The sequence below is a fragment of the Bos mutus genome, chromosome 17 (assembly GCF_027580195.1).
Source record: "Bos mutus isolate GX-2022 chromosome 17, NWIPB_WYAK_1.1, whole genome shotgun sequence".
Taxonomy (NCBI): Eukaryota; Metazoa; Chordata; class Mammalia; order Artiodactyla; family Bovidae; genus Bos; species Bos mutus.
In genome coordinates this window covers 5,339,254-5,367,048 of record NC_091633.1, presented here as the reverse complement: position 1 = coordinate 5,367,048, position 27,795 = coordinate 5,339,254, and the positions used below count along the sequence as shown (strand labels likewise).

Sequence of the window (27,795 nt, the reverse complement as noted above, 5' to 3'; positions counted from 1 at the left end):
TGTTAGCATCTGGAAAGCGAGGAGGAAACGTGGACCTGGAGCTCCCTCGTCTGTTCTCTCCACGTACTTTGTACACTGAACTACCAGAAGTGCTACCTCCTGCTGCGGCTGGCGGTCAGGATTTGATTCTCTGAGAGGAGAAATTTGATCTTATGGATTTTTTTTGGTCATGCTCCCCTCGTCTAACCCCAGGATTCAGAAGCAGCCCTGCACAGCACAGACTCAGGAGTCTGTTGTGGGCAGGGGCAGCTTCAGGGTCAGATGTTCCACCAGGAGAGGCGGTTCTGGGGTACCACTGTGACTCCTGCCCGGGAAGAGTTCCCCAGCTCACATGGGAAGCGAAACGTATGGACACATGAAAAGACGACAAGCAATGAGCATTATTAACTGAGGTGGCAGAGCCTGTAAGAGCCAAGGGGAATGGACCGCTGGCGGTCATGCTAGACAGACGAAGGCTGTGTGGACAGTGGGCACTGGGCTTTGAAGAACTGGCAGGAGTCTGATGACTTAAGAGAGAAGGTGGTCTTCTCAGCTGTCTTCCAGAAGCAGACTGGAAATTCTCTAAGCTTTTCCCCTGTCGTTTGAAAACAGGGCACATTGAACACAAGCCATAGAAAAGCAACTGGTGGGCAACTGATATTTTTAAAGGTTCCTCTGTGATTCTTAGTGGAGCCAAGATTGAGAACTTTTGGTTTGCATGTGCTGAACTGCTTTGAACCAGTAGCCCAAGTGTAATAGAACACTCGAAGTTGTCTACTTTCTCTAATCCAACCTGGTTTAAGAACTGGTTTTGAAGAGATCGTGGTTAACATTTCCAAGTCAGAAAACGGCAAGTGACCCTGGCAGGGATCCTAGGAAGCATGCCCGGTAGGTGCTCCAGGGTCATCAGGACAACCTTGAACCCGTCTTCGAGCACCTTCCCTCCCTCCCTCCAATCGCTTGAAGGCCCCAACTCTTAAAACTCACGATGAGGGCAACTTGAAAAAATCAATTTTGGACCCACTCAACTCCTAACATCCAGTGGCTCTCAGTGGTATTAGGTCTGATTCCAAGAACAGAACATTCTCCTTCCACATGGTCAGAATAGGGAATTCTATGCCGACCCCTTGTCAACTTGACTGCTGAGGAGAAATGGATAAACAGCTGTTAATAGGTTGTCTTTTACTTCCTCAGAGACAAAACCTGAAGGGTAGATTGGGCTGGACTGTGAAACTTTATTGCTTAATGAGTTGAAAAGGAGAGAGGAAAGTGAGCTTTTTTAAAAGCCCGCTGTCAGGTCCAAGGGCTTCCCAGGTGGTTCGGTGGTAAAGAAGCTGCCTGTTAACACACGAGACACAGCAGATGCACGTTCGATCCCTGGGTCAGATCCCCTTGGAGGAGGAAATGGCAACACATTCCAGTATTTTTTAGCTGTAAAACCCCTTAGACAGAGGAGCCTGGTGGGCTACACTCCATGGGGCTGCAGAGTTGGACATGACTGAGCACAAGAGCCCAGGTCCTCAAGTGATTTTTAGCTGTGATTTACCAAAAGCCAGGATGCAGTCTGGTAAACGGATGGGACAGGAGGGGGAGAAATCACACGCAGGGGACACACCGTGTGCTGGAGGATACAGTGCCTTGGCTAACTCCGCACACCACAGCTGGGCCCCACGGCCACACAGGAGTCTGGGACTCGGTGAGGGGTCAGGAGGGAGCTCCCAGGGACCCCGCTACCTGGCTGCCTTCAGCCTGGACTTTCGCTTTCTCCTATGTGTGACTTGGATGACGTCTAAGGTGTCTCTCCACAAACTCTCTACTGCCAGACGACGACTCATCAGACGGAGCTGTCGTCTACATGTTCACACGCCGGTCTCCCACACTGGACTCTGCACTGCTGCTCACTGTGGCACCTCCAGGAGACCAGAGTGCCAGCTGTGGAAGTCAGCGCACTGCTGAACCCACAGATGACGGACGGTCCACGCGAATGCAGACACCACCTCTGAAGTAAAACACTGAGGAAATCACCTTGGAAAACACACACAAGAACACCTTGGAAATACAACATTACATTAAATCCATCTAGGGAGTTGGCCACCTCTCTGAAGGTTGAACTACTCTAGAATGTTAAGCTGGCACCATGAGAAAAATTATGTGTCTAAAACCAGAAGACTGGAAGCAACAAAGTCCTCAAAGAGGAGATGTGAAACCTGGCCCCAAAGCAAAAAGCCATGGTCTTGAAATGAGCAGAATCTAATGGCAAAATCCTGAGTACTTTAAAAAAATACTATGGGTTTTCAAAACAAAACTATAGGTTTTCCGTAATTTTCCCCTTAAAAAATAATTTTTTAGAAAACCTCTGAGAATAATATATAATACTTCTTTACTGTCAGCTTTCAGAGACAAAATTTAAGAAATCAAATGTAACAACTTAAAGTGGCATAGGCACACCTCAAGAACAGAGGTTTGCAATAAAAAAAAAAAAATTTCCCCCAAAGTGACAGTGCTGCACATCGCAGAATTCTTGAAAAAACAGCAGAGGTGGTTCACCGCTCTGAACCAGACGTGGCATCAGGTGAACAACCACTCAAGCACACAAGTGGCATTTTGTGATCAAATTTATTTTTTGTTTAAATTTCATTTACTTTGTTTTACTGTAATTTACACAAGAGACTTCCAAGTAAACTAGATATTTTACATTCACCACACATTCCCCCAAATCTCCACAGTTGTTAGAAAAACATTAAAATCCATGTGCTGGCCCGTCATTTCCATGTGCGCCCAAGCTCCCAAACGATGCTACAGATGCCAGTGAGTTAAGTTCATTAAAAGGAGAAGGGGAGACTCTACTTCACCAGATTAGCAATAATCTTCCTGGCATCAGACGCTTTGCAGACAATGATTATGCTCTTGACAAAACCCATCTTACAGCAGTGCCCAGAGAGTAGACGTCGGTTCTGATCCTGAGTACACAGAGGACACGTGCGATGTGGGGTCTGCAGCCGAGGGGAACTGGGTGCTGCCACGCGGGAGTGACCCTGCACAGCCATGTCCAGGCCACTGCGATCACTTCAGTGGGGACACAGGGCAGGAAACCAGGGAGCAGGGAGGGCGGGGCTGTCAGCGAATCAGATTACGAATATGGTATGACCACGGGGCCTGGCGTGGGGCAGGAGCGGTGGGAGGTTAAAGAAGATGGCTGGGACCTGAAGGCTTCAATAAGATTCTATTCGAGCTCCCAGGACTGACAGGAGAAGAACTAGACTTGGACAGAGAAAGATGATAGAAATCTTACCTAGCTATTATTCTTTTCTTTAAAAAAAATAAAAGGAAAAAAGAGGAAAAAAGGAGACCCGCAGCTTCTAGGCTACGTTTTCCCGATGCGTGTTCAGGGTGCGTTCCAATGATGTCCCAGGAGAGCACACCCCAGCGAGTGCAGCTGCGCTGGCCACGGGCTGGGCCTCTGTCTCCTGTGCAGACAGGCCTCGAGCTGCCTCTGAATCTCTTCCTGTCTCAGATGCAGCATCTCCCCCTCCAAGTATGTATTTCAACTCGAAAAGAGCAAAATGTCATCACTATCTGTGTTCTACCATGTTAAGTTGTGAGGAATCTAGATCATTTGCATAGTTTCCAAGCTGTAATTTCAGAAAACAGTCATTTTAGAAACAGAACTCCATGGAAGTGCTGTACTTCCAGTTTTTCTTAACGGCCTACAATCCTATTAATTTCTTCATCAATTTCTGTCTTTGCCTAACAGAAGCCTGAAAAATTATACAGTGTTTTTTTTTTTTTTTTTTAATAAATCACAGACCGTCATTTCCATTTTTCCTAGACTTGATGTAGAAAAATACTTGAAATTTAAAATACAAAAATTCAATAAAAAATGGAATTTTTTTTAAAAGGAGCTTTATACCTCAGGGGAAAACAAGTAAAAACTGGCCTGTAACTCTTTACTAATAGATATTGTCCAATTTGGCTGTATGGTAATGAAAATCCAGAAACAAATGATTTTAAATACATTCAGAGTTTCATTCCAGATTCCTTGGAATACCAAAAGATTTTTAATAAACTTTCCTGTGGGATTCTGTTGATTATGGGACTAAAATTAAAATTTATAAGAGACTGATTTAAAAGAACAAAAAAGTAATAAAAGGCTATATATATGTGTGTGTGTGTGTGTGTGTGTGTGTGTGTATATATATATATATCTATCTTGGTCCACAACTTGCCATTTACGAAACATACCAGCTAGTATTACATTGCAGTCAATTCATCCATTAATGGTATTACTCTGATAATTATTAAAATCTGTTCCAGGTATATATACTGAAAATATTTTCTTTTGCATTCTTGCTGAAGATAGGTACAGTACTTTGGAGAAATTGTACTAATCCCTTCAGTATGTTTATATGTACATATATACACAAGTGTGTGTACTGGGATCTGTAGCTCTACATGCGTTTTATATACAGCTACAGATTGACACACACAAACATATATACACACGTAGCTGGGACCCGTGCCTCTGGGCACAGACCCACAAGCACACGTCTGGGAAACGTCAACACTGCAAGACATGGTCAGATTCTTCTTCACTCATCACTGGCTGCACTGGTTCCCCTTACTTGACCTTGATTACGTAACTGTAAGAAAAGCAAAAGACAGTCCAATGTGTTAAAATACAAAAAGACAAAAAGACACACAAAAAACGTTAGACCACAGCTTGTCACAATCATTCTCTAGGGAAAAAATCCTCAATGTAGCAAAATTTCTGGCAGACAGTATACCCCAACTACTGCATTTTTTTAACCTCTTGATTCAGGTCTTGCTAAGAGCATAATATTTTGTTTCATCAGAGGGAAAATAAATTAGAAGCAGAAATAAATGACAGAAACTCAGGAAAACTTAATGAAAGTAACAATAAATTTTTTAAAAATTTTACGTGAACACTGAATTTTAAGAAAAGGGCTTTTGGAGGAGCCCTGGTGGAGTCCATCCTTTCTTACTTGGTGCTGCTTTCCTTCAGGACTGAACACCGCTTGTGCAGCAGCTGAAGAGCAGGCAGTACATGTCGGGGGCAGCAAAGACACAGCAGGTGGGAGCACTGCTCTGTCTCGTCATCTCCTCAGGAAACGCCACAGTTCAGCGCTAACAAGTGGCAACGGCATACTGCCTATTCTGTTTACCCATCCTGGTCTCAACACGTGGGCTAGGTTCTGATGTTCTCTTTTCTCCCCTATAAGAAAATCTCTTATCTGGCGTGTAAATGTGTGTGAACGAAGTAACACCATACAAATATTTCACACTGGAAATGAAAACCAGTGTATTTACACATATTAAAGCTAAATGTAAAGATACTTGAAGAGTCAACATGAAGGAGGACTTTTTGGTATTCAGAAAAAATTTCAAATTAAATGAATTACTGACCCTCATGGCATGGGATGAAGGATCTTTGATTTTAAATGGTTTCATATGTTTCCTTACTAACCACAAAAGGTCCTAGTGAGAAACAGGTCAGGTAACTGGCTATCGATGGGAAATTGGCTGCATGGTGAGTGAGTGTGCTTGGCAGCTGGATTCTAGCCTGCAACACGAAGAACTAACTTGGGATTACTACATTCAACCTGCTCCACAGATGAAATTCTTATACGATAGTAACTCGTGTTCACTGTCTATGTCTGACATATATTAAATTCTCTTAAATTCTAAAAATTAAACCACATTTAACACACTGTCTCTATTCAGCAAGTTAACTACCCATTACCAAAAAGGTTCTGGTTTTTAAACATTCTTTTCACCCAGGTCTTCACTTACACAGTTTGGTATTGTCTCTGACCCTACAGGGGACTCATCTAGACATCAGCAGCCGACGTGCCTCGGACGGAACCCTTCTTACGCATCTAAACGTAAAATAAGATCGTGAGCTGCTGAAATCACAGGCTCTACATCGGGTTAGTAGCAAAGGGAGAAAAAGACCTTGAAGAGATTGTGAAGTGACCGCTGCCTGTTTACAAGCAGATATCCACGTCAAAAATGAAGTTCTGAGGCCATTCTAGTTACCTTGATCCAAAGAAAATCTTGCAAAAGGCTTTTTTTTCTTACACAGCACAAAAAAACATGTTAATATCTATTCTCGGAAACAGGAAACAAAAGCCTGCAGACTGATGACGTGAAATTATCAAAGATCACCAGGGTGAGCGAACTGCTCACCAACACAGTGTGAGAAAATGCCCTGATGGTCTGGTTCACTTTTTCACAGTCCTTGGACCAGAGGAAGCCGTGTGGTGTGGCCACCTCTGGCTTCTGAGACCAGTGTCCCTCAGAGGAGTTCTTCACGGTAAGTGTATTTAAGAGCGGGAGGCGAAGGAAGAACAAGAGCGCACAGGGACAGTGCACAGAGAAACAGGGGCACAAGGGTGCATCACCAAGGAGCAAAGGGAGCTCAGCCCCTCCCACCACCCTCCCCTCAAGGGCCAGGGAAGAACAAGCCTAAAGCTGCCCTAAGTACTCCTTCAGTTGCTGGGCCTAATCTCAGTGTTTCTCTGTGGGATAACAAGCTCGGGCATTCCTCTCATGCCTGACCTCTCAGAGATGCTTTGCCTTCTCTCCAGGGCCAAAACCCATTTGAAAGAAATCCAATTCTTAAAATATTTGAGAATTAAGAAAAGAACTACAACACATCAAATTCTACCATCAGGTGTCAGGGAAACAAGACCTCAAGGAAAGGGGAAATGCCTCGGTGGTGAAGAGGACGTAGAAATGGTAGGCACTCTGGCCTGCAGGCATGCTGCTGCCCAGACTGAGAAGACGCCAGCAAACCAACCGTCAGGGCTCAGAGCAGCAGCAACGTGATGCGGAATAAAGCTGTCCCTGGTGACCTGGAGCGAAATAACCTATGTGGGATTTAACATTAAGATGACCAGCACTTAACCCTGAAATCTGACTTGAAGTATTTTTGAAATACTTCAACGAAGACACTGCCATGGACTCCCAACCCTGAACCAAGGACAGATTCCTACCCACTTTATGAGGGAATCTGTCAGTTTAGGCCACATGGGTACAATCACGATGTTTTCTGATAAGCTGGGTTTCTGTGTGACTACCTGACACCTTCTTTTCAAGTGCAATTCCCAATTCACGATTGACAGGTGTGCCTGGAGACGCAGCTGGGCCTGCAGGTCCGCCACAGGTGGGGGACAGTCACCACCTCCTGGTGGCGCTGTGCTCGGATGTCTGAGACTAAAACGCTGACAGGGAAGTGAGCGCCGCCCCCCACCCCGGGAAAGAGGCGGCCTCAGCCGTCTGCCTGAGGGCTCCGCCCGCTACCCTTTGGCCATCACCACCCTTCCTCATGATAGGAGTGGGGCCTCAGCACAGAAATCAAAAGAAAGCCTCCTTCCTGAGAGTTCAAACCAGCACAAGGAAGTCCGTTTTTGGTTTTTTAACTGGTGCTGGCAAATCCCTTTTTGGAGATGCCAAAGCTGTACCATAAACTTACTAAGGATGAGGGTGTAACCCTGGTCTTTCTTTTCAGTGTTCAGCTGACACCCGTGGCTTGGAGGGGCTAGAGGCAGAGCTGGTGGCTCTCTGGAGCCTGGAGCACCCGGCAGGAGTGGAACCAGGCAAGGCGGGGAAAGGGGCCGAGACCGTGTGGTGGTGAAGGGCGCTGCTTAGAGAAGGGCGTCTGACTCGAGAGAAACAGTGCGACAGATGTGGGACAGAGGCGTCACAGGAAGATAGCAAGCACCCTTAGCTTACTCTCGCCTGTTTAAACATCCCGCCTGGGGCCAGCCTAGAAGTACGGGCAAGGGGCGGTCTTCTGTACTAGCCATCCTATCACCCCGCTCCCAAGGCCCAGAACTCAGAGCCATGCCGTTTAGTGTGAGGAACTGAGGTCGGCGAGGCCTCTACTGGCTGGCCTGCAAACCAAACCCTGATTTATAATGTTGTTACTATGGGGGAAACATGTTCCAAATTTCAAAAACTGAACTTAAAAACTTTTGGAACAAAATCCATTCATAAGCTGGAGGCTGCTTAAAGTTTACTTTACATATAAGATAAGGTTAAAACATTTTATTGCCTTATAAAGAAAATATGTGCTAGTCCTCTCAGAAGGTTTGTATAAAGCTAATTAGAAGCAGATCTGCTGTAATCACCAAAAGTAAGCAATTTTAAACACAGATTCTTTACAATGCTATGTGCCAGACAAATAGATTTCCTTCTGTGCCAAAGAACCTGATTTGCTGCCAGTCTCCTGTGATTAAATGGAGTTCCTGCCTCACACACAGGCGTTCGTCAAATACTCCCCTCCTGCCTGCGGAGCTTCCCAAACTGGGACTGCTGGCAGGACTCTGGATGACTGCATGGAAACCGAGAGCCTTCGCTGGACATCCCTTGCGGGGCCTTACTTTCAACTGAGAAGCGCAGCCTGGAGCAAAAGCAAAACCAGACACAGGCAAGAGTAGGTGGGGAAGAACCATCCGCTCTGGGAGGAAGGGGGTGCTCGCGAGCTGCAGGGCTGGCTCACAGGTATGGGGAGGAGCTGGGATGGGCTGCACTTTCTGAGACGTGGCCCGCAGGCCTCCATCCCAGGGATCACCTGGATTTCTGCCCCAAGCTTGTAAGAAATAAGGAGTCGTTACTGGCTGTGGGAGGGAGGAGGCACTTCTGGAATCAGTGACAATACCACTAGCTTTCTTATCTTGGCTACAGAAGAGGGAACTAGGACTTACTGTACTAGCAGTAATAACCTATTGTGATAATAAAATGACAGAGGCAACTTGGCCTAAGTTAAGCGAATGCCTAAAAGGACTGTGAACCAGGCACCATCACAGAGAACCAGCACGTGCAAGGGAATACAAAACCAGTGGACATTTTACGGGTAACAAATTCTAGATCAACAGAGTTCTAGTCTACTTGCATAAAGATGCTCAATAAAAGAGAAATCAGAATAGAAAGATATTAGTGTCTAAGAAACCAGAGTTTAACAAGGATATAGACAGGAAGAAATGGCTTTCAATAACACTTGCCCTCATTTTAAATCTAAACTTATTAAGCACGGACACAGTTTTAGAAAAGGGAAATCAGAGAATTTCCACAGAATGAAGTCTTACTGTTTCTAGTTCTTTCTGAGTTTCATCTTCCATTCTCCTAATGTCTTCCATTGTCAGATCAATCCACTTGTCAATCCAACAAAAAAGCTGGCGATGAAAGTTTGTAAATATCCTTTTTTCTTGCTTTTAAAACAAAAGAAAGTATTGTAAGATGGCAAAACTCTAACATTAAAAACATTTTTTGCTTTATATGCCCCAGTTAACCCATGAAATGACATATTCTTGGCTTGAAAAGACCACTGTTTCAATTAGTGAAAATCTTAATTCCATCCTATTAACATTTTGTAAAGCAAAATAAAAAGAAACATCTCCCTGAGAAATGTGAAAGGATTCTCCTTGCAAAGGCAGAATGATTTGTCAGAAACTGTAAAAAACGTGGTTGACGCGTTCAGATCCAACACGAGCTCCAGCCAGACCCAGCTTATTTTTACATTTTTCTAATGTCAATGACCTAAGGTCAATCTGACTTCTGCTACAGAACCATACATTGTCATTTTCCCCTGCAATTCAAAGAAATACTGTGAGGCGGAATATAGCAGGTACTGGAAGAATTGGATTCTTCAGAATAAGATGTTTTATTAAATTAGGAATTACTACATACTCTCCATTTATTTTCCTGCTCTAGTATTACTATTAATAGGTATATATATGTATGTGTATGTGTGTGTGTGTGTGCATACATAAAATTAGTGACTTTAACGTATGTAATTCGTGGCTTTAACTGCTGGATTATTTAAGTTTTACTATACTTTCCAGAGAAGAGAGAAAAGTGCAATGAACAGTGAGTACTTTAATATTTCTGGACAATCTTCAACTTAAATTTTTTTTTCCGTGAACAGAAGGGACCTCATCAATTATATGTGTAACTTCTTTATCAGAACTGGCTTGTTAACCTATTATTCTGATCCAAGAGGAAGAAAGAGAGCCAGTGTTCATAGTGCCTGCTATGGCCAACTGCAAGCAGGCTTAGGAATAATTTAAGACCCTTTAAAAAAAAAAAAAAAAAAAGTTAGATCAGTTACAGTTTAAAAGTAGAAGTGACGGTGAAACTCAGATACAACTAGTTGTGGGAAGTTCCAAGATAACACAGGGGCTTCTAAATAATGACAATGGAGACAATTCACAGACATCTATGAATTATTCACCGTACAGGAAAATTAAATACCAAAGAAACTTTCATATTCCCTACAAGATTACAATCACCAGTATCTATGCAACTGCAATTCTCCCCTTTTTCTAGATCAAAACACTTGTGTTACTATCTCTTGAATGAAGACATAAAAAAGAGGTAATGAGAACCAGGATCCTCAGATCATGTCACTGCAGGTTCGGCGTAACCATTCCCAGCGAGGACCTCCGAGGAGGACGTCCCACCAGAAAGTGCGAAGTTCACAGAGAGCACCGTCCAGAGAGACCTGTGGGCCCACCAGGAACAGAGGAGCCTCAACAGCAAGGCCTGGCCTCTCCCCTCCAGCCAGGGCCGGGATCCAGGTTCCCTTGGGGACATGCCAAGGGCTCCGCACAGAAGAGCCGGGTAAGCCATCAGGAAAGCACTTGGCACAAAAAGAATGCTTTGCTCTTCCCCAGAGAAAGCCCCTTAGAGCCTCCGCTGGTGTCTGATTTTGCTGTTTGTAGGGAGAAAAAGGAGGGCAGAGAGGCATTATACTGGGACAAGAATTTCACCCAAATGAGAAGGAAAAGGTGGCAAGAGAGACAACACCCCACTCACGGCTACCTGCAGTCTTAACCCACACTTAGTCACAGCGTTTGGGACAGGCTTTACCTTCTGGATGAAGTTTTCTACTTTGCTCTGCAGGCCCCACCACTTGAATTTGATGGTCACCAGCTTATAGGCACACATCTGAGGACAGTCAGGGTTGTTTGCCAGCTCCTTCTGGATGAGGAAAAGCAAAAATGGGAAATCGCGACTTGAACGTTTAAGTCTTGATTAAAGCTGACTGCTGTGTAACAACATCACAGACGTCTACGAAGAAAATCACACTGTATGGTTTAATGCGGGTACCTGAGAATCTGAAATCATTTTAGCAAAAGCAGCAGCATTCCCATGCTGCCGACCCTCCTTCCACAGAGCAGGCTACTTCCTGTTTCTACAATTTAACAGGCACAGCGCTCTGCCTCAAATCACACTATTCGGAATTCACATTAAGTACCAAATTCTATTCACATCGTGTCAATAGCACGCCTTTACTACGTGGAGGTCTTCCTAACGCCATTATTGCACTCCCACCGTGGATGTGCTGGGGCCTCAGTAAGAACACCATGAGGAAGTTTGTCTTCTAGCGCTGGCAAGCGCAGGGGCACTGCTGTTAATTGAGGTATTTTCCAACCAAATGAGGGGACATGAAAAGGTATGTAGTAGCAAAAATCATCTATCATCACCAAGTATTTGGAAGCAAATTCCACGCGTCAGGACTTTAATTTCCACGAGTAATTATATCTCATAGTTTAAATGTAGTTGAGAGTTAGGATACAAAAGGGAAAATAATGGGGGGAAAAAAAAGCAAGGGAGAAAGGGTGGGGAACTATCTGGATTGGAAAAACAAAATGTTTATAATTTACTTTCATAAGAAAACAAAAAAGCAATTAGAATTTGGATTCTCAAAACATGTTACCCTAGGTCCAAGAGTATGAAAACTTACTCTGGATTTTTAGGTTCAGAAATAAGAAAAGAAAAAAAATTGGAGTGGAGAGAAGGAGTGAGAGGAGGCAGAAAAGGAGGGAAAAAACAAACACGACAAAGTGTTAACAACTGTCAAATCTAGGTGGAGGTGTTTACAGTTCTCTGCTTCTGGTTTCTTGACTGCTTTTGAAATTTTTCATTATAAAAATTGGTGGGGGTGGGCATTGCAACCCACAGCACTGCTGATGATCTCTGTGGTGCAACTCAGCACAGGCGGCTGTCCTGGCACAACACACGAGCAGGTTTACTTGGGGGAGAGGGGTGAGCTGGGGGAGAGTGTGAACCAGGAGCTCAGCGCACACTTCAGTGTCCTCACCATGGACCCACTGTGCATCATGGGGTTCTCCCACGGCGGTGAGTGCAGGAGACGGAATGCCTGCCTGCTGGAGCAGAGAGCCTGGGAGGGGCCCACAGCAGTGAGCGAAGGCAGCCTCAGACCTGCGCCTGGACCTCCCAGTCCAGCCCGGAAGGTGGGTCAGGCTCAAAGATTCCCAGGTGGCAGAGGTGGGGACCCCCGGCAGTGGGGAGGGCAAGGGCTGTCCTGCCATCTCCCGGCTCAGTCCTGGTGTACTTCCAAGAGCACAGCCATATCTCAGGACTGTCATCAGGACTAAATAAGGCAGGGTATGTATGCTCCGTGCTTAGCTGGTGGGACTCAGCTGAGCATGCATTAGTTCTCTCTCCTTTATTCTTACATAGAGTTCAAAGAGTAACTTGAATATGCAAAACAGCTTTTCAAGAAAGTTTCTCAAAAGAGTAGCAAGTTAGAGGGGCCCTTTCTACAGAAACTAAATTACGGGGTGAAAAGGCACATGCCTTTTACAAGGGTCCTCCCCTTCTCGCTCACTGCTCTCAGGGTCACCCAGCACTCGAGACACCGGCACCGGTGCAGCCACCCCAGGCGCCCCTGCCGCCTGCTGCGCCTCCCTCACACGCTCTCCACTGGCAGCAACTTCGCTGTGTGTGAGCAAGTGTTTCCAGCCAGCCACAGGTACATGCATTTTTTAAATGATGAATTTCTGGGTCTTATTCTAAAGCCTCAAGATTATTCTTCATTTATGTAATCATAGCAACCAGGCCACATTTCACTTCCCCCCACCTCCCCCTTCAAACCCTCAATAATGTTCCAGTTTCAAGTGAATTCTATGATACATGAAAAAAAATTCCACTTTGGTATTATTAATAGGACTCAAAAGTTCTGTAGAGACCTGCATGATTGATCATCTTTTCTCAGAAAACGTCTTCTGTAATAACATTTCACCTTCTGAATAATGACCTGGTACATGGATTAAATCAATGAGGCAGCACCACAAGCATTTAAATACAAACATTACATACAGCAAACTGTCCTTTCGTAGGTGAGTTCTATGTCAGCAGAGAAACTTGACTAGCTTATAGCTCTATTTTTCCAATTTCCTTCCCATAAAACAGAGAACAATGTTAAAATTCAGCATGGATGGGTACATGTGTGTGTGCACGCACGTGTGCACACACACACACACACCCTTAAATTTGTGAACAAGTTTAATTCACCAAGTATTAACTGGGCATCATTTACAACCCAATCTGTGCTAGGTGTTATCAGAGGACACAGGTGGCTGGTAGACAGGAAAGTAACTGTGTATAAAAGCAACGATGAAAGCACTACCCTTGGCGCCGACAGTCTCTGCCAGAAGGGCACCTACTGTGGGTGCTGCGCCCTGGACTCCCATCTCTGACCTGCAGGCCCTGCACTTAACTGAACTGGGCTCTGGGGTCTACAAGTCAGTCCACAGCCTTCCCCAGCGGGCAGCGAGCTTCTCAGGGCCCAGCCTCGTTGAAATGTCAATGACAAGGCTGGTCGTTTACAAATCATTTTTTCAATAAGCGATGAGCCAGTGTGGAGGTGCGCTCTTATCCAATGAGGGTCAGTGACAACGCTCACATAAAATACATCTGGGTGTACGCAGAATAAGGCATTTAACACAGTGAGGCACGCCTAACAGCAGTGCCAGACTAGGAGTAAGGGGCTTGGGCTGCAAAGTAACCTATGTAATGTAGTCGGGGTTCTTCCCCGCCCCCGCCAGCCAGTAGAAGTGAACACTGGGCTCCATTTGACCTACTTATCCCCCACTGATGTGCCACTGAAAGCAGGGGTGTGAGCTGGGTGTGAGGGGTGGGGCTGGCCCAGGGCTACAGGAGCTAGGCTCATGTCCCTCATGTCCAATGGCTCATCTTAAAACTTGCTATAGTTTTGCATTTTATTCTATAATATGCCCAGGCTTAACGAATATCCTCCTGCCCACCAACTCTGGCTGAAACGTCCTCTTGGTGGAGAACCTCTGATACACCACGGATTAGCCCTAAGACACCTTCCAGGAATGGAACATTCCAAGGTCCCTATTAATTATGGATTACTGAGAGCTTCATTCTCAAACTCCAAGTCGCTAGACAGCCTGTGCTAAGTGAGAACCCTGGGTGTTTCTAGAACACCAGCTCTTCAGAAGCCACCCACCCCTCCCCCCATTTTATAAAAACAGCAGGATAAAGCATGGTTCTAATTAAAGAGTAAGTTAAATTTAATACACACATGCCTACACCAAGCCGGGCCTCCAAGAACAGAGCACACACACGTGATTCCAACAATCACCCGAGTTTGCTTCTCACATCTTCCTAGTGACTTTGGCAGGCTGCTCAAACCAATTAAAACGACTACTGGTAATTGACAAAATCTACTGGTCTACAGAATGTAGTTTAGAAACTGTGAGTGATAGGACAGAAAGGAACCAGCTCTCTGAGCTCTCGTCCACAGACGTAAAAGGTATAGTCAATCTGCTTTTGGTTTTCTATCCAATTATTAAAAAAAAAGTTCAGGGAAGAATATGGAAATCAATTAAAAAATAAACAAGTGAACAAACAGCCTGCTGCCCTTATTTCTTGGCCTAATTCTCCATAATATCAACACGCAAGGGGGAGGCACAGAGGTGACACACAGAAACATAATCTTAAAGAGCCTTGGAGAAAGATGAGAACACATAAGTTATATATTTTCAGTTACTAATACTGTATTACTATTATTATATTACATTATTAACATCTGTCGTATTTGAGATCTCACCCAATCTAAAGATGACTTATGCAATTCACCTCTTCATCTGTGCTATGGTGTTAAAACTAGTGACAAAGAAAATAACTTAAGAAAAGTCTCCATTACTTAATGATGACAGAAAATAATGAACTTGACTATAAGTGGTTAAAAAAAAGCATAATCTTGGCATAATCTTTCTGGGGGGGGCAATGGTCTGACACTAAGTAACTAAAAAGTCTTAAAGCTGCTTATATCTTATATAGATGCCATATACACTTCAACCTGATAATTCTACTTTCAGAAATGTATCCCAATTCATCAGGTAAGAAAATAACAACCCTGCAGATCAGTTTACAACAGCACAACCTTGGACTTAGTAAATGCCATACCCACTGAAAGAGCTGGTGAAATACCTCCTAGGTCTTCCAAACAATGGGCTATTACATGAAGGAATAAAAAGCACAGTATGAGTATAAATAGGTATCTGTGTATAGCATAAACATCTATAACAAAATAAACTGTGAATTAGGGAATATAACAAATAGCAATAATTAAATGGTGAGGCTACAACTGCCTTTTTTCAAAACTTCATAAACATGTATCATTTTATAATCAAGAAAAAACTAATATACTTAAAAAAATAAGACTTATTAATAGAAGTTTTTGCTGTCAGCTGAGTATTTTAGGACAACAATTTACTTTGCCTTAAATTATTAGTATCTGGGATCTATTTTAAATCTTCATTCACCTTTGATTACAACAATAAATGTTTTTCTGCCTATTTTTGATGGTTCATAAATCAAAGCTAAAAGTTGAATTAAGATCTTTAATATATAACTTTAGTCCAGTCCATATTTAATTTTTCCTCATCTTAAACTTCTAAAGCAAAAATGAGGTATAAATGTAGAGTAAAATATTATCAACTCTTCAGAGTTACCAGAAGTATTCTTATGAAAAAATGTGTAACCTTTAAAAAATGTGAAAAATCTAAATGGGACAAAATATTGCGACCCCATATTCTGTGCAGTGTTCCAGAATCTAGATACCCCAAAGGAGTTTTGGCTGGTCTGCCCAGCCTTCAGGAGACTCAAGCGATGCTGGCCCAGGGCAGAGTCTGCTCTCTGGCCTTCAACAATACAAATGTTTTCTGATTCTTTCCTCTTCCACCAGTTGGAAAAAAAAAAAATCCCCTAACAAATAAAGCCATAATCTAAACGTGGATCATTCACAGCTAATTCCAATCCAGCCCAACCCTAACACTTCCTAACCTAATATAGGAGAAAATAAAATTAACTTGTATTTAATGAAAATACAAGTTTTATACAGATTATGGCATGAAAACTGAAAAGAGCAACTGAAAATAAAAGGTAAAGGATGGTGGGTTACCCAAATGTAAGAATCAGAAGTTCTATAAAAAACAGTCACGGGCTAACAGAAGAACCCCAATCGCTCGTCTCCATGATTGAATTTCAGCTGCAGTACCAGCTAGTTGTGAAATGTTTCCAAAATTGTATTTAAATAGTTTGTGTATTCACTGAATTCCTTACATTTCACGTTTCTAACTATAAACAGAACCTCTAAACTCAAATCATGTTTTTAATTTAACGACACATATTAGGTTACCCTGAGGCATGCGGACAAGGCCTAAGGGAGAGTAGCGTATACTGAAGCCACACAACGGAATCAAACAAAGCGCAGCGTGTTTAACCGGAATGGCGAGCAATCAGCCCATGCGCTCACGAGAACTGGTTTCTTGGATCTGTGACAACATACACAAATGTAAAAGGGGGGTGGCGGAAACCCCAAAGGCATTCTTCAAAATCATTTTCTAAAAATGTGCTCCGTGCTTTCATCCTACATGTCAACTGCACATATACTCTTTCCTATTTAAAATGTGTTGGGATAAAGACAGAACAGATATACGCTGCATTTAACCAGTTAACATTTTGCAAGGACACAGCGGTTTCTATAAGGCTCACACCCCCTTCATATTTTAATTTTTCAATTTTAGACAATTTGAATGCTCAATTTCAGCCTGCTGATTTCGTAAGGTTAAGTTTCCAGCCCAGATTTCACTAAAGAAAAGTTAAAAATAAACGTACTGCTGGGGCTGTTGCCAGTGCACCCATCAGTAAACATCAACAGAAGATTACACTACGTGTGTCAAGTATGTGTGCCGAAATCTCAAGCAGAGCCCGCTTCTACCATCCCCAGCCACTCCCTTAATCTGTTCCGACTGTGGCAGCCATGTGGACAGGCCAACACTGGACGTTACATTCTCTGTAAGTACATGGCATGTCTAACACTGATGTTTACTTAAGATGGCTAACCTGAATTCAGTGGATACTTCCTGAGTATCTACGCTGAGCAGACAGACTCCTGTACTTAGCACTGTACATATCAAGCACGCTGGACATGGGGCCTACAGGCTGAGAGTCTGGAGGGTGGGGATGAAGTGGGTGGGGGAAGGGAGGGAGTGTGAACCTGTGAACTGTGTCCCTGACGTGGGACACACCAAGGGCCATGAGCAGGGCGTCGATGATGACACTCAGAAAGTTTCAGAGTCAGGAGGTTCCTATATGGGCAAAGGCTGTCAAATGGAAGAAGTAAACATGGGATAAAGTTCAAAAGATTAAACTAACCGTAGGTTAAACTCATATAGTAAGTTTCACAATAATAATGACAGCAAAGCTTACTGCCTGGGAGAGAATGATTGGTCACATTTTCCATGTCTCCACACTTAATATTTTTGTAGCTCACAACCATTTTACTAATCAGAACTCTGACATGTGCTTCATGCTTGTGTCCAATTACTCCAGGAGTGACACCAAGTACAATTGAAATCACAAGTTCACCCTTCAAGTGAAACGCACGAAGAAAAGTTTCTGTCCCTGACAGTGTCAGGAAGACACAAGAGGCCCATCTTGTCAATGCACTCTTCGCATCCGAGTGGGACACCCCATCCGTCCACACCCAGTTCTTCAGCTCTGTCCAAGAACAGAGGCATTCAAGGGCCCAAAATACGGCTGGAACTAATCATGTACTGCTCCTGCGGAGCTCAGCTTCTGGAAGAAACAGAATGGCTCTTCTGGTATCCTCTTAGGAGTTGCATAATTAATACACACTAAGGGTGAAACTATGCCAAAGCCGTTGACTGTGTGGATCACAATAAACTGTGGAAAATTCTGAAAGAGATGGGAATACCAGACCACCTGACCTGCCTCTTGAGAAACCTATATGCAGGTCAGGAAGCAACAGTTAGAACTGGACATGGAACAACAGACTGGTTCCAAATACGAAAAGGAGTACGTCAAGGCTGTATATTGTCACCCTGCTTATTTAACATATATGCAGAGTACATCATGAGAAACACTGGGTTGGAAGAAGCACAAGCTGGAATCAAGATTGCCGGGAGAAATATCGATAACCTCAGATATGCAGATGACACCACCCTTATGGCAGAAAGTGAAGAGGAACCCAAAAGCCTCTTGATGAAAGTGAAAGTGGAGAGTGAAAAAGTTGGCTTAAAGCTCAACATTCAGAAAACGAAGATCATGGCATCTGGTCCCATCACTTCATGGGAAATAGATGGGGAAACAGTGGAAACATGCCTAATCATTAACTATCATATAAGAAAATTAGACCATGCTATAATCTTCAAAGGTGTTGTTTCAGTTGGTTAACATGACAACTCCTCACCCATCAGAGAAAGCAAACTGGAAAATTAAAGGCATCCACATGTAAATGGATAAGTCACTGGTATTGGTAATCACAACCAATCACAACACAAAATGAACCACAATATGGATGTGTATAATCTACACATACATATATGTATAATACTACACAGAAGAAACAGACTTATATCCATGAGAAATGCATGGTTTTACCTTGAAGCAAAAATGTTTATCAGGTTATAAAATACTCTATTATTATGCAGACTCAATCAAGTGTTGAGACCTAAATAGCAAAATATAATTCATGTGCTCAGATTTTAAAAATTCTTTTTTTAGAAGGAAAATGAATATATATACAACTAAAGTCTGAACCTCTAGGTTTGTAAATTTTTAAAAAAATTAAAAACCTATGTATCATACCATAAACTAAAGAAGTCTGTATTCTTAACAAATACAGAATACATGAAAATCTATTATTCCCTGGTAACCCCATGACCCCCTGCTAGCAAAGGCTCTAAAACTGTGCAGCCTCTGCTTTACGACGGACCCTGGGTCAAGCACCCATTAAACACTCATAACCACGAGGGGTAAGGACAGGTGAACCAGGATGTGATGGACAATCAATCCCCAAACACCGAAACCATGGGAACCCCTGGACACTAGACAAAGAAAAGGAATAATTATGTCCCAAACAAGGTAGCATATTCACTGATCTCACTAAGTCCAGAAGATGATAGAGGCTTTTTATTTTCAAAGACAAAAGCATGACAACAATGAAAAAGCTACCATTTATTGTCCACTCCCTCTCTGCTGGGAATATAACACTCATTAGTTCTCACACAAACCATCAGTTCAGTTCAGTTCAGTTCAGTCGCTCAGTCGTGTCCGACTCTTTGCAACCCCATGAATCACAGCACGCCAGGCCTCCCTGTCCATCACCAACTCCCGGAGTTCACTCAGACTCACGTCCATCGAGTCAGTGATGCCATCCAGCCACCTCATCCTCTGTCGTCATTCCCGACTTAGAGATGTGGAAACACGCTTCAGAGTTAAGTTATTTAACTCACAACTTGTAAGATTCCTGATGGGTTTTTAATGGGTCTCTCCTAGCGCCACTGTCTCCTAACAGCTTCCCAGACCACTGGAAATATAACTGGTATTAAAAGAAGTATCAAATTCTGGCAAATATCATGAATAAGAGAGCCACACCCCTGCCATGATACAGGAGGGCAAAAAGGTACGTATTGGTGAGCCAGTGTCTCTGGATTAGGGGTGAAAATCTGCTATGTCTCCATGCCTTATACATCTCTGTGATGAGTACTGAATCAAGTATGACAGAAACAGCAGACGTTTCTCCTGTGACTATTATCTGCATTTCTCTGGCCAAGTTTCTCATCTATAAAACGAAGCAATTGTATTTACCCCATAGGAAAACTGTGAAGATTAAATACAACCTCATATAGTGCCTGGCACCAAGAAAAAGATTCTTATCCCTCATCCAGTCTGGTGCAGACAAGCAGTAAATACTGTAATAATTCAGAAGGAAAATACCACTGTGGGATAAGTAAAGGGAAGTTTCAAAGAGATCATGGGGTGTGCACGGGGCGGTGGATGCACTCTGGAATGTGTTCTGGTAAGGCGAGTCTGCGGAGGGGCACGGAGCGCCTCTGGAGCGCAGCAGGACCACCAGGCAAGGCAGCACTCGGTCCGGAGCACTGTGACATACAGCCCTGGGGGAGCAGGTCCACAACGGGTTTCTCCTTCCCCTCTGCCCCGAGCACCATGCACTTCTTCCCTATTCCCGTATTTCAGAAGGACAGAAACCTTCAGCTATCATCCTTCCATGGGGCTCCCTTTGGTGCCATGCAAGTAGGGTCTGCTGAACAGAGGCAGAGGATGTCGATAAGGGCAAGTCAGTCCCTAGGTTCCTATGATTCCAGCTGTATCACTGACTAGTCAATCCTTCTTACTTTTCATTATCCATCTCAGCAGTAAGCGATGGGTTCCTTAGTTATTCTTGACTACCTAAGTTATTTCTGAGATCATGATAACTAACTGAAATCCAGTTAAACAGTAACCCAACTTATGGAGTAGCTGCACCTGCCATCATCTGGCTCAAGTTTAACAACTGACAGGCAAACGGATAGAATGGTATCATGATCAGCCACACGCTTCCTGAGAAATCACCTACTGTTCAATCCCCCCGCCACACACACACACACAGGGGGTAAAAATTCCCTACACTGCAACCTGAAAAAATGCAAAATTCACATTTCTAAAACTTAAACCTCTTCTAGAAGTTTAAGTAACCATTAACGGATAATAAAAAGACAAAGCAATGTTAGTTACAGAGGTACAAACCATAAATAAAAAAGCAGTAAATGTCATATCCCTAGTTCCCAAAGGTTGGAAATCAGGTAGAAATCAGAATGTCAAGCTACATTTGCTGTCTTTTGTAAAACTGGCTAGGAGTTCCTACAAGAAAGACAGGCACCCAACATAAACAGCCCACCACATTATATAGCACCACCTTTTCAAGTTTATGCTTGAAAAACTGACAATGTGAAGAAAATGCAAGATTTAATTCACCTCCATGTCTCAAGCTCACGGCCCCGTCTACTCCCTGAAAAGAGGAGCTGGTATTACTGGGACCAGACAGCCTGTGAGGACCCCCGGCAGCCTCGCAAGCAGCCTCCTGTCCATTCCAGCACAGTTCTCTCTCTCTCTCTCTCTCTCAAAGCCTGTGTTAAATCTGTTAAATCTCAGAGAAAAGGCTTCTCCTCTGACTCAGGGTGAGTTCTAAAGTTCATGGCGAGAAATCTTGAAGGGGGTGTTTTTTTGTTTTTTGTTTTTAAATCCATTAGAGTAAATTTAGAACACATATACTGAACTTGTCCCTTAATTTCTAAGAGACATATATCACTTTCTGGGTATTGAGTCTCTAGTCATGGCCATTAAACTGGTAGAATCTTGAACCAAACTCTACTCAGAGAACAAATGTGAAAATAAGATAATTATGAATCATTTCTTAGAGAAGAAAGTCAGACTCATTCTTCATTTTAATTGATGTGCAAGACAGTCCCAAACAGTCCAACACCCGTGGAGAGCCACTCACTGGGTTCTTGTGGTGCTGTTACAGTAATCCCCTATCTACAGGCAACAGCTAGCACCTAGACACCATTTGTTAATGACCCGTGACTGGCTTCAGCATAAACAGATTGGTTACCAAGTAAAATCCCATTGGTAGAGAATCTGCTTTGGGCATGTTTAGGTTTTTATGCTCCTCTTCTCTTGTCAAATTAGCTGTAATAACTGGCCATCAACACATTAAGCCTTCTCTAAGGGGTTGTCATTTGGTTTAGCGGATGTCTTTAAAATCCATTATATTTCTATAGCGATTTAAATTACTACCTGGACATTGCTTTCCTTCCAGAAATAAAAATAAGGATGTGCTCTTTATTAGACAACAACCACTTGCCATCAAGACTGCTCTCTGGTGCCCTGCTTTCCAAAAGATAACTATTAAAAGGCCAGGAACCTGAGCCCGGGGAGGGTGAACTTGTTCAGTTTTTACTAAGACTAAATTTAAAACTATCAACCTTCATTTAACATAGACTTCTGTACTGCTTCAAGTCTCAAAAGAGAACATTACAATCCCCAAAGACTAAATCACTTGTCTCTTGTAAGAGTTATCAGAATAGCATTATGCTCAAAGTGACAGCCTGGCTCTGTTCTGTTTGTTAATGCAGCACAGACTTGCTGGCCAACTGCAACTGGCTGTGAGTCCTTATCGCAAATAAAACTGTTTTTGTGCCATTTCTATTTTTCACTTAAACGTCGCCAGCTCCTCCAGACTCAGGACCTGTCAAGTGTCTTGCTGCCAAGACTCTGCCTGTCAGAAAGGTCAGCATCCAGTACCTTCCAGTTGGGTCCCAGAGGGCCTCTCTTGGTCTTGACGGACTGGAATAACGCTGGGTCTTCATCAGCTTTGTAGTCCTGCAAAGCAAAACAAAGTCAGAGGCGGAGAAGAAAACCAGAGAAAAATTTCTACCCTTGGCCAGAATAGCCCTTTGCAGCTACTAAGCACAGGATAGAAACTGCCTGGGCTCACTGTGCTTTGCATAAATGCAGGGAAACGCTTCTATGCGACATGAAGTTGTCCGTTGGGTTCTCTTTGCTCTAAGCTTTTACCTTAAGGCAAAACAACTACATAATAAAAAGCAATACAAGTCCTGATCAACAAGTACACCACAACTGGTTGCTGGACTGCTGTTACTATCTCTAAGAACAAATTTTTAACACTTCTCAACAGTTTCAGCATTTTGATATACTTATCATCATACTCAAGAAATTAAGCAGATCCACACCAGTTCTGAAATGCCCACGAGACTCTAACACCTGCTGGAGAGCAACTACCATGACTGGAAACAGATCAGAACCGTGGGTTCCGTGCACCCCAAGCGCTGCCACGTCTGGGTCTGAGGTGGAGCCCGTCCGTGGAGAGTCACCGGTACAAGCGCCTTGAGGACCACCACACTCAGGTCAGTCCCGCATGGCCAAGTGAGGTGAGGGAGGGCTTTACGACTCCGTATGGGACTCAGTTACAAGCATGTCACAGGGCACGGACCTAAAATCTAGGTTTTATGCAAGGTTCCTGTGTGTGTAAATTCTATTTCCCTTAATATAGTCTTTCTGGTAGAATGGAAAATACAAGAGAAGTAAACCCCTTTAATCCTATGTGCTTTACGGAAGTTCTTTTGTCATTTCGCACGTACACATACATAATCCACATACAGAAATTAAAAATTATTTTTGAAGAGCTAACGTCCAGATTTAAAAAACAAAGTGAGTTATAATACTAACAGTGAACAGAGGTCGGGTGAAAATATTACAAAAGGACAACCCCTTTCTTCTTGGGCAGGGGTCCTTCTAAAGCAGGGGTCCTTCACAGGATTTGTGGAGGACCACGTACTTTGAGAAAAATGCCCAGACAAGTCAATATGAAGAAACATCAGTTTTAGAGATAAAGTCAGTGCAAGCACTGAACGCACGCCAAAGCACAATACAAACTTTCAAAATCAAAGAAAACAGGCTGAGAAGCAGCAAATCAAGACTCGACAGTTATTCAGTAAATGCATATGGCATGTTAGTAGTTTCCAAAGAGAAAGTTACAAATATATCATATGAGGAAGGAGAAAAGCGAGGTTCAGGTACATAACAAAACTTCTTTAAGGGGTGGTAACTGGGCAAATATGTGACCTTGAACTCAAAGCCTGTCTAAACGATTACAGAGGCGAACCTGACTGGCGGCGTTGGGCCTTGCTGCTGAAACACGCAACACGGCACAGACACAGGAGGAGGTCAGCCAGCACCTCCAGGACAACAAGCTGGGATGAGCCGACTGCAAGGAGTCGGACAACTGCAGCTACCCAGTGTGTCTGGGCATATCAGCAGAGTTCAACTACTGTCAGCTAACAGGAATTCTTAAATCCCAGTTTAGAACCGCACCCTAAAATTAACAACTTCACTGCGGACTGAGGGGGGAAAAAAAAGAATCAACTGCACAGGTGGTCCTGAGACCAGGATTCACAGTGAGACACCAGCTCTCCTGCTAACAAACAACCGAGCAACGTTTTCTTTTAGGCCAGAGCCTTGGAAACCCAGAGATGAATTCCATTTCCTCTAAAACTGAAAGCATTTAACATCCTATCAAATAATCACTTTTGACATCACCTCCTTCGATTCAAGGTCTATTTACTGAACAGCCATCATGGAGAAGGGTGCACTGCATCAGCACCAAGCAGCACGCAAGATGCTAAGAGGTGGTCTGGGGGTCCGAGAACAGAAGAGCCGGCACCTGGGTCTGGCTCCTAGGAGGTCAGTGTGGCCGGGATCAAAGCAAGAGAGACAAAGAAAAGGTACCCGGAACCCCAGGGATCACATGTCCACTGCCAGCAGGGAATGGAGAGAGGAAATTACAGTCAGAATGGAAAGCAATCAACACCAGCTGAGGAAAACTGTTTTTTTTGCTAAAGCGCATTGTGTTAAAATCTTTTATGATAAAATTTTAATTATCTGTATAATATTCAGAGGCCTGGCCAGTGTTTAACACTTACCAGTTCATCCCACTTGAGGGAAAAATACTTTTTTTTTTTTTTTTTTGCATTTTTACTAAGCAGGGTGTGACCTTACTGTGAGCAAGATGCCCAAGTTTTTGCTTTTTCACAAAATCTAAGATATTATGGAGCCCTGCATGAGCTGAATAGTAAATAATCACATTCCCTGACTCTGAGAGACTGCCAGTTACAGGATGCTCCATTATTTTATGTACCATTAAGAAGGGAAACACTAGGCCAGTAAAACACGCCACAACTGGAAGGCAAATCTGACTCTGACTATATTAAAACATGAGGAGAACGAGGGAGGGGATCTTAGAACGGACGAAACAGAGACTGCAGAACCATCTCTGTGGATTCTAAACTTGCCAGCTTCAAGACAGAAAGAAAAACAAAGTCCACAAAATACAGTGTACACAAGAGTCAGCAGGACCGACAGCATCCAACAGGGCAGGAGACACACCAAGGCAGAACCAGTGCACGAAGAGTGAGCTCGGTCCACACTGTCATCAGCGTGGACAACTGTCACGTGGAGGCAGACTAATTAGGGGTGGGTGCCCCAGGAGAAGGGCCGACGCAGGCTGCAGGATTAAGGCGGCAGCACTAAACGTGAAAATGTCAGATGGACTTCTGGACAACACTCCTTTCTCCGTCCTAACCCCATCCAGCACCACACCAGGGTGACGACTTACGGGATTTTTCAATACTTGTTTGACATAAGTAACTGAGAAATATGGAGTGACAGTTATTTCAGAGCCTTCATCATTAGTGCTGTGGACTGGGTAACTTTCCTGAACCACAGAGTCACAACATGTTGGGGGGGACCGCATCCTGAAGACCACCCAAGCCGCCTGGTTTCCCAGGTGAGGAAGCCACGGTCCAACCAGGAGGCGGTACGGCCCGCCCACCTGGGGACCTGAACACCAGCCTCCTCACCTTCCCTCTGTCCCAGACTCATTGTGGGCCGTCACACAGCAAGACGGCAGAAGGGCACCCACACAAGCCACACAAACGAAACACAATTCAAAACCAGCAAGCAGCAGCAGCATCACAGATACCAAAGTGGATTCTCCTAGAAGGCATGAGTGTGTGCACATAAAACATCACACACACACACGCACACACACCCCCTCCAAAGCTCAGTCTCCCCTCTCTGCTCTTTTCCCTTGAATACAAAGCAGCAACATTAACGATACACTGGAAATGTTAACAAAACCCAATTATTAACAATAGCACCTTAACCTTGACAGATGAGGAAAATGCCTCTTGTCAAAACCTAGGAATTTTCGCACTTTTTAATGTTAGTTTGAATACATAGATGTTTAATCAGCTGAATTAAGTAACAAGATATTAACAAGCAGCAAGCAAGTGTGGTTTTATTAACCTCACTTTTGTATTTATATAACATTTAGTTTTTTGAACAATATCTTTCTGGCTACAATTTTATCTTTGGGTATCCAGTTTTGTCTTTCTGTATTTGAAATCAACTGGCTGATTTATATCCGTATCACAATGAACAAATATATTCCTTCATGTATGACAGTTTCAGCATACAGAATGCAACCTCAGCTACCAATTATAGCTGCAAATGAGCAATAGTGTGGAATGAGACAGCCTGCTGGCTTTGTTAGTATTCCGTCTCCTTTGGGATCCCGTGGGGAAAGGGAGGCTCTGATGAAGAGAAGCCCTTGGCTCATGGTTTATTGTGCTTGCCACCAGCTGCAGACTTCTCATCTCATTAGTTTTTTAGAATACTGTGGGTGAAGACAGCTGTAGCCTACTTGAGTCTTCAGCTCCTGGGTATTCTGAAGGCTGAATTTGCTATGCACTTTCTGTAATCCTTGGGAAAAAAAAACACCCAAAAAAACAGGAGATTCACTGGGCCAAGGAAATGTATTTTTTAAATGAGTTTTAAAATCATGTTTAAAAGCAGAAAAATCTTATTGCTAAGGTGCACTGTGTTTAAAATTCTTTTATGATCAAATTTTAATTGTCTGTATAAAATGCCCAGAGGCCTGGCCAGGAATAAGGGCTCAGTAAAACCATCATTATCAAGTTAGGTGTAGTGTCCCCAGACACTGCTCGCTCCACCAACGCTAGTGCCTGAACAACAGAAAAACACAATGGTATCAGCATAAGGTAGATGCGGACCAGTGTTAACACAACTCTTTAACTGAAAACTCTGTTTAAGTAACAAAGGAGGCAAGTCAAGACGCCCTTTGGAGAACAAATAAAATCTAATATGGTAAATAAGTGGATTACTGAGTCTCCATGCTGGAGCCACAGAATACATTCATTAAATTCTTATAAATAACTGTTTTCTGTCACTGGAATACAAAAGTTGTGCTACCTCTTGGGTGTACATCTGTTACTCACTACAGCTCTCGATAGAAACTCTCAATAGAAACCAGATTCATTCTGAAAACAAAGAATATTAGTTTTATGAATCTGTTAGCAAAGTGGCTGCGCCCCCAACCCCAAATGCAAGTACAAAATCTGTGCTGAGCCAACCCGAACGTCCTTGAGCCCAGACTGAACTCATGATTATGAATGGGGAAGGGAGCAGGAGGTGGGGGTAGGCTGGTAGGAGTTTCGTAACAGCTTCTGGAAAAATCGAGAGCTCCCGACACCAGAAACTGCTTAAAGAACCACGGCTGGGTCACCGCAGGTGAGGTGACGCTACCTGTACAGTGAGAAAAGGAAACGCCGGCCAGACCCACGTATGTGAGCAAGTCCCCACACCTGCCCAGCAGAGTGAAACAACTCTGCCCCACACCTGGCAAAGAGAAACAACTCTACAGGGTAAACAAAAACTTGAGAGGGATATTAGAGTCCTGCAGCCTGCTTGTAAAATGCTGTCCTTTAGCATAAGATGATTAATTAGGTGTCTATTCAAATAGCTCAAAGATAATCACCAAGTTTAAAATGCAGATACTGCTGCTCAACTCAGCAGAGCTCATTTCCTCTAATCACACCCTAAAAGTAAAGACCAGGATGGGGAGAGAGCTGAATTAAATAGGAAGATAAATAGCAAACATCATTTATTAGCACTGCGCTGGATTTTTCAGTACTGTGGCACTTAGAAAAAAGGGGTTCCCAGACACTATCATCACTAACCCCAGTGTGTAACTCACTGGAGCTGAGA

The 27,795-nt window shown here is 43.5% G+C and overlaps 1 protein-coding gene across 2 annotated transcripts in view; it reads right to left on the bottom strand.

Moving 5' to 3' along the window:
• Positions 1 to 2,578: 2,578 nt before the first annotated feature.
• The window catches only part of PITPNB (phosphatidylinositol transfer protein beta), a 61,416-nt gene continuing 36,199 nt past the window's right edge, over positions 2,579 to 27,795 (bottom strand). The window contains exons 8-12 of one of the 2 annotated variants that reach the window (XM_070385932.1): positions 22,453 to 22,530; positions 10,873 to 10,983; positions 9,090 to 9,212; positions 5,791 to 5,876; positions 2,579 to 4,619 (exon numbers count right to left, since the gene is read on the bottom strand). In XM_070385932.1, coding sequence (XP_070242033.1) covers positions 5,829 to 5,876; positions 9,090 to 9,212; positions 10,873 to 10,983; positions 22,453 to 22,530 — 360 coding nt within the window. In that variant the 3' untranslated portion in view covers positions 2,579 to 4,619; positions 5,791 to 5,828. The remainder of the gene's footprint in view (positions 4,620 to 5,790; positions 5,877 to 9,089; positions 9,213 to 10,872; positions 10,984 to 22,452; positions 22,531 to 27,795) is intronic. The other variant, XM_070385931.1, reaches the window with a different exon arrangement.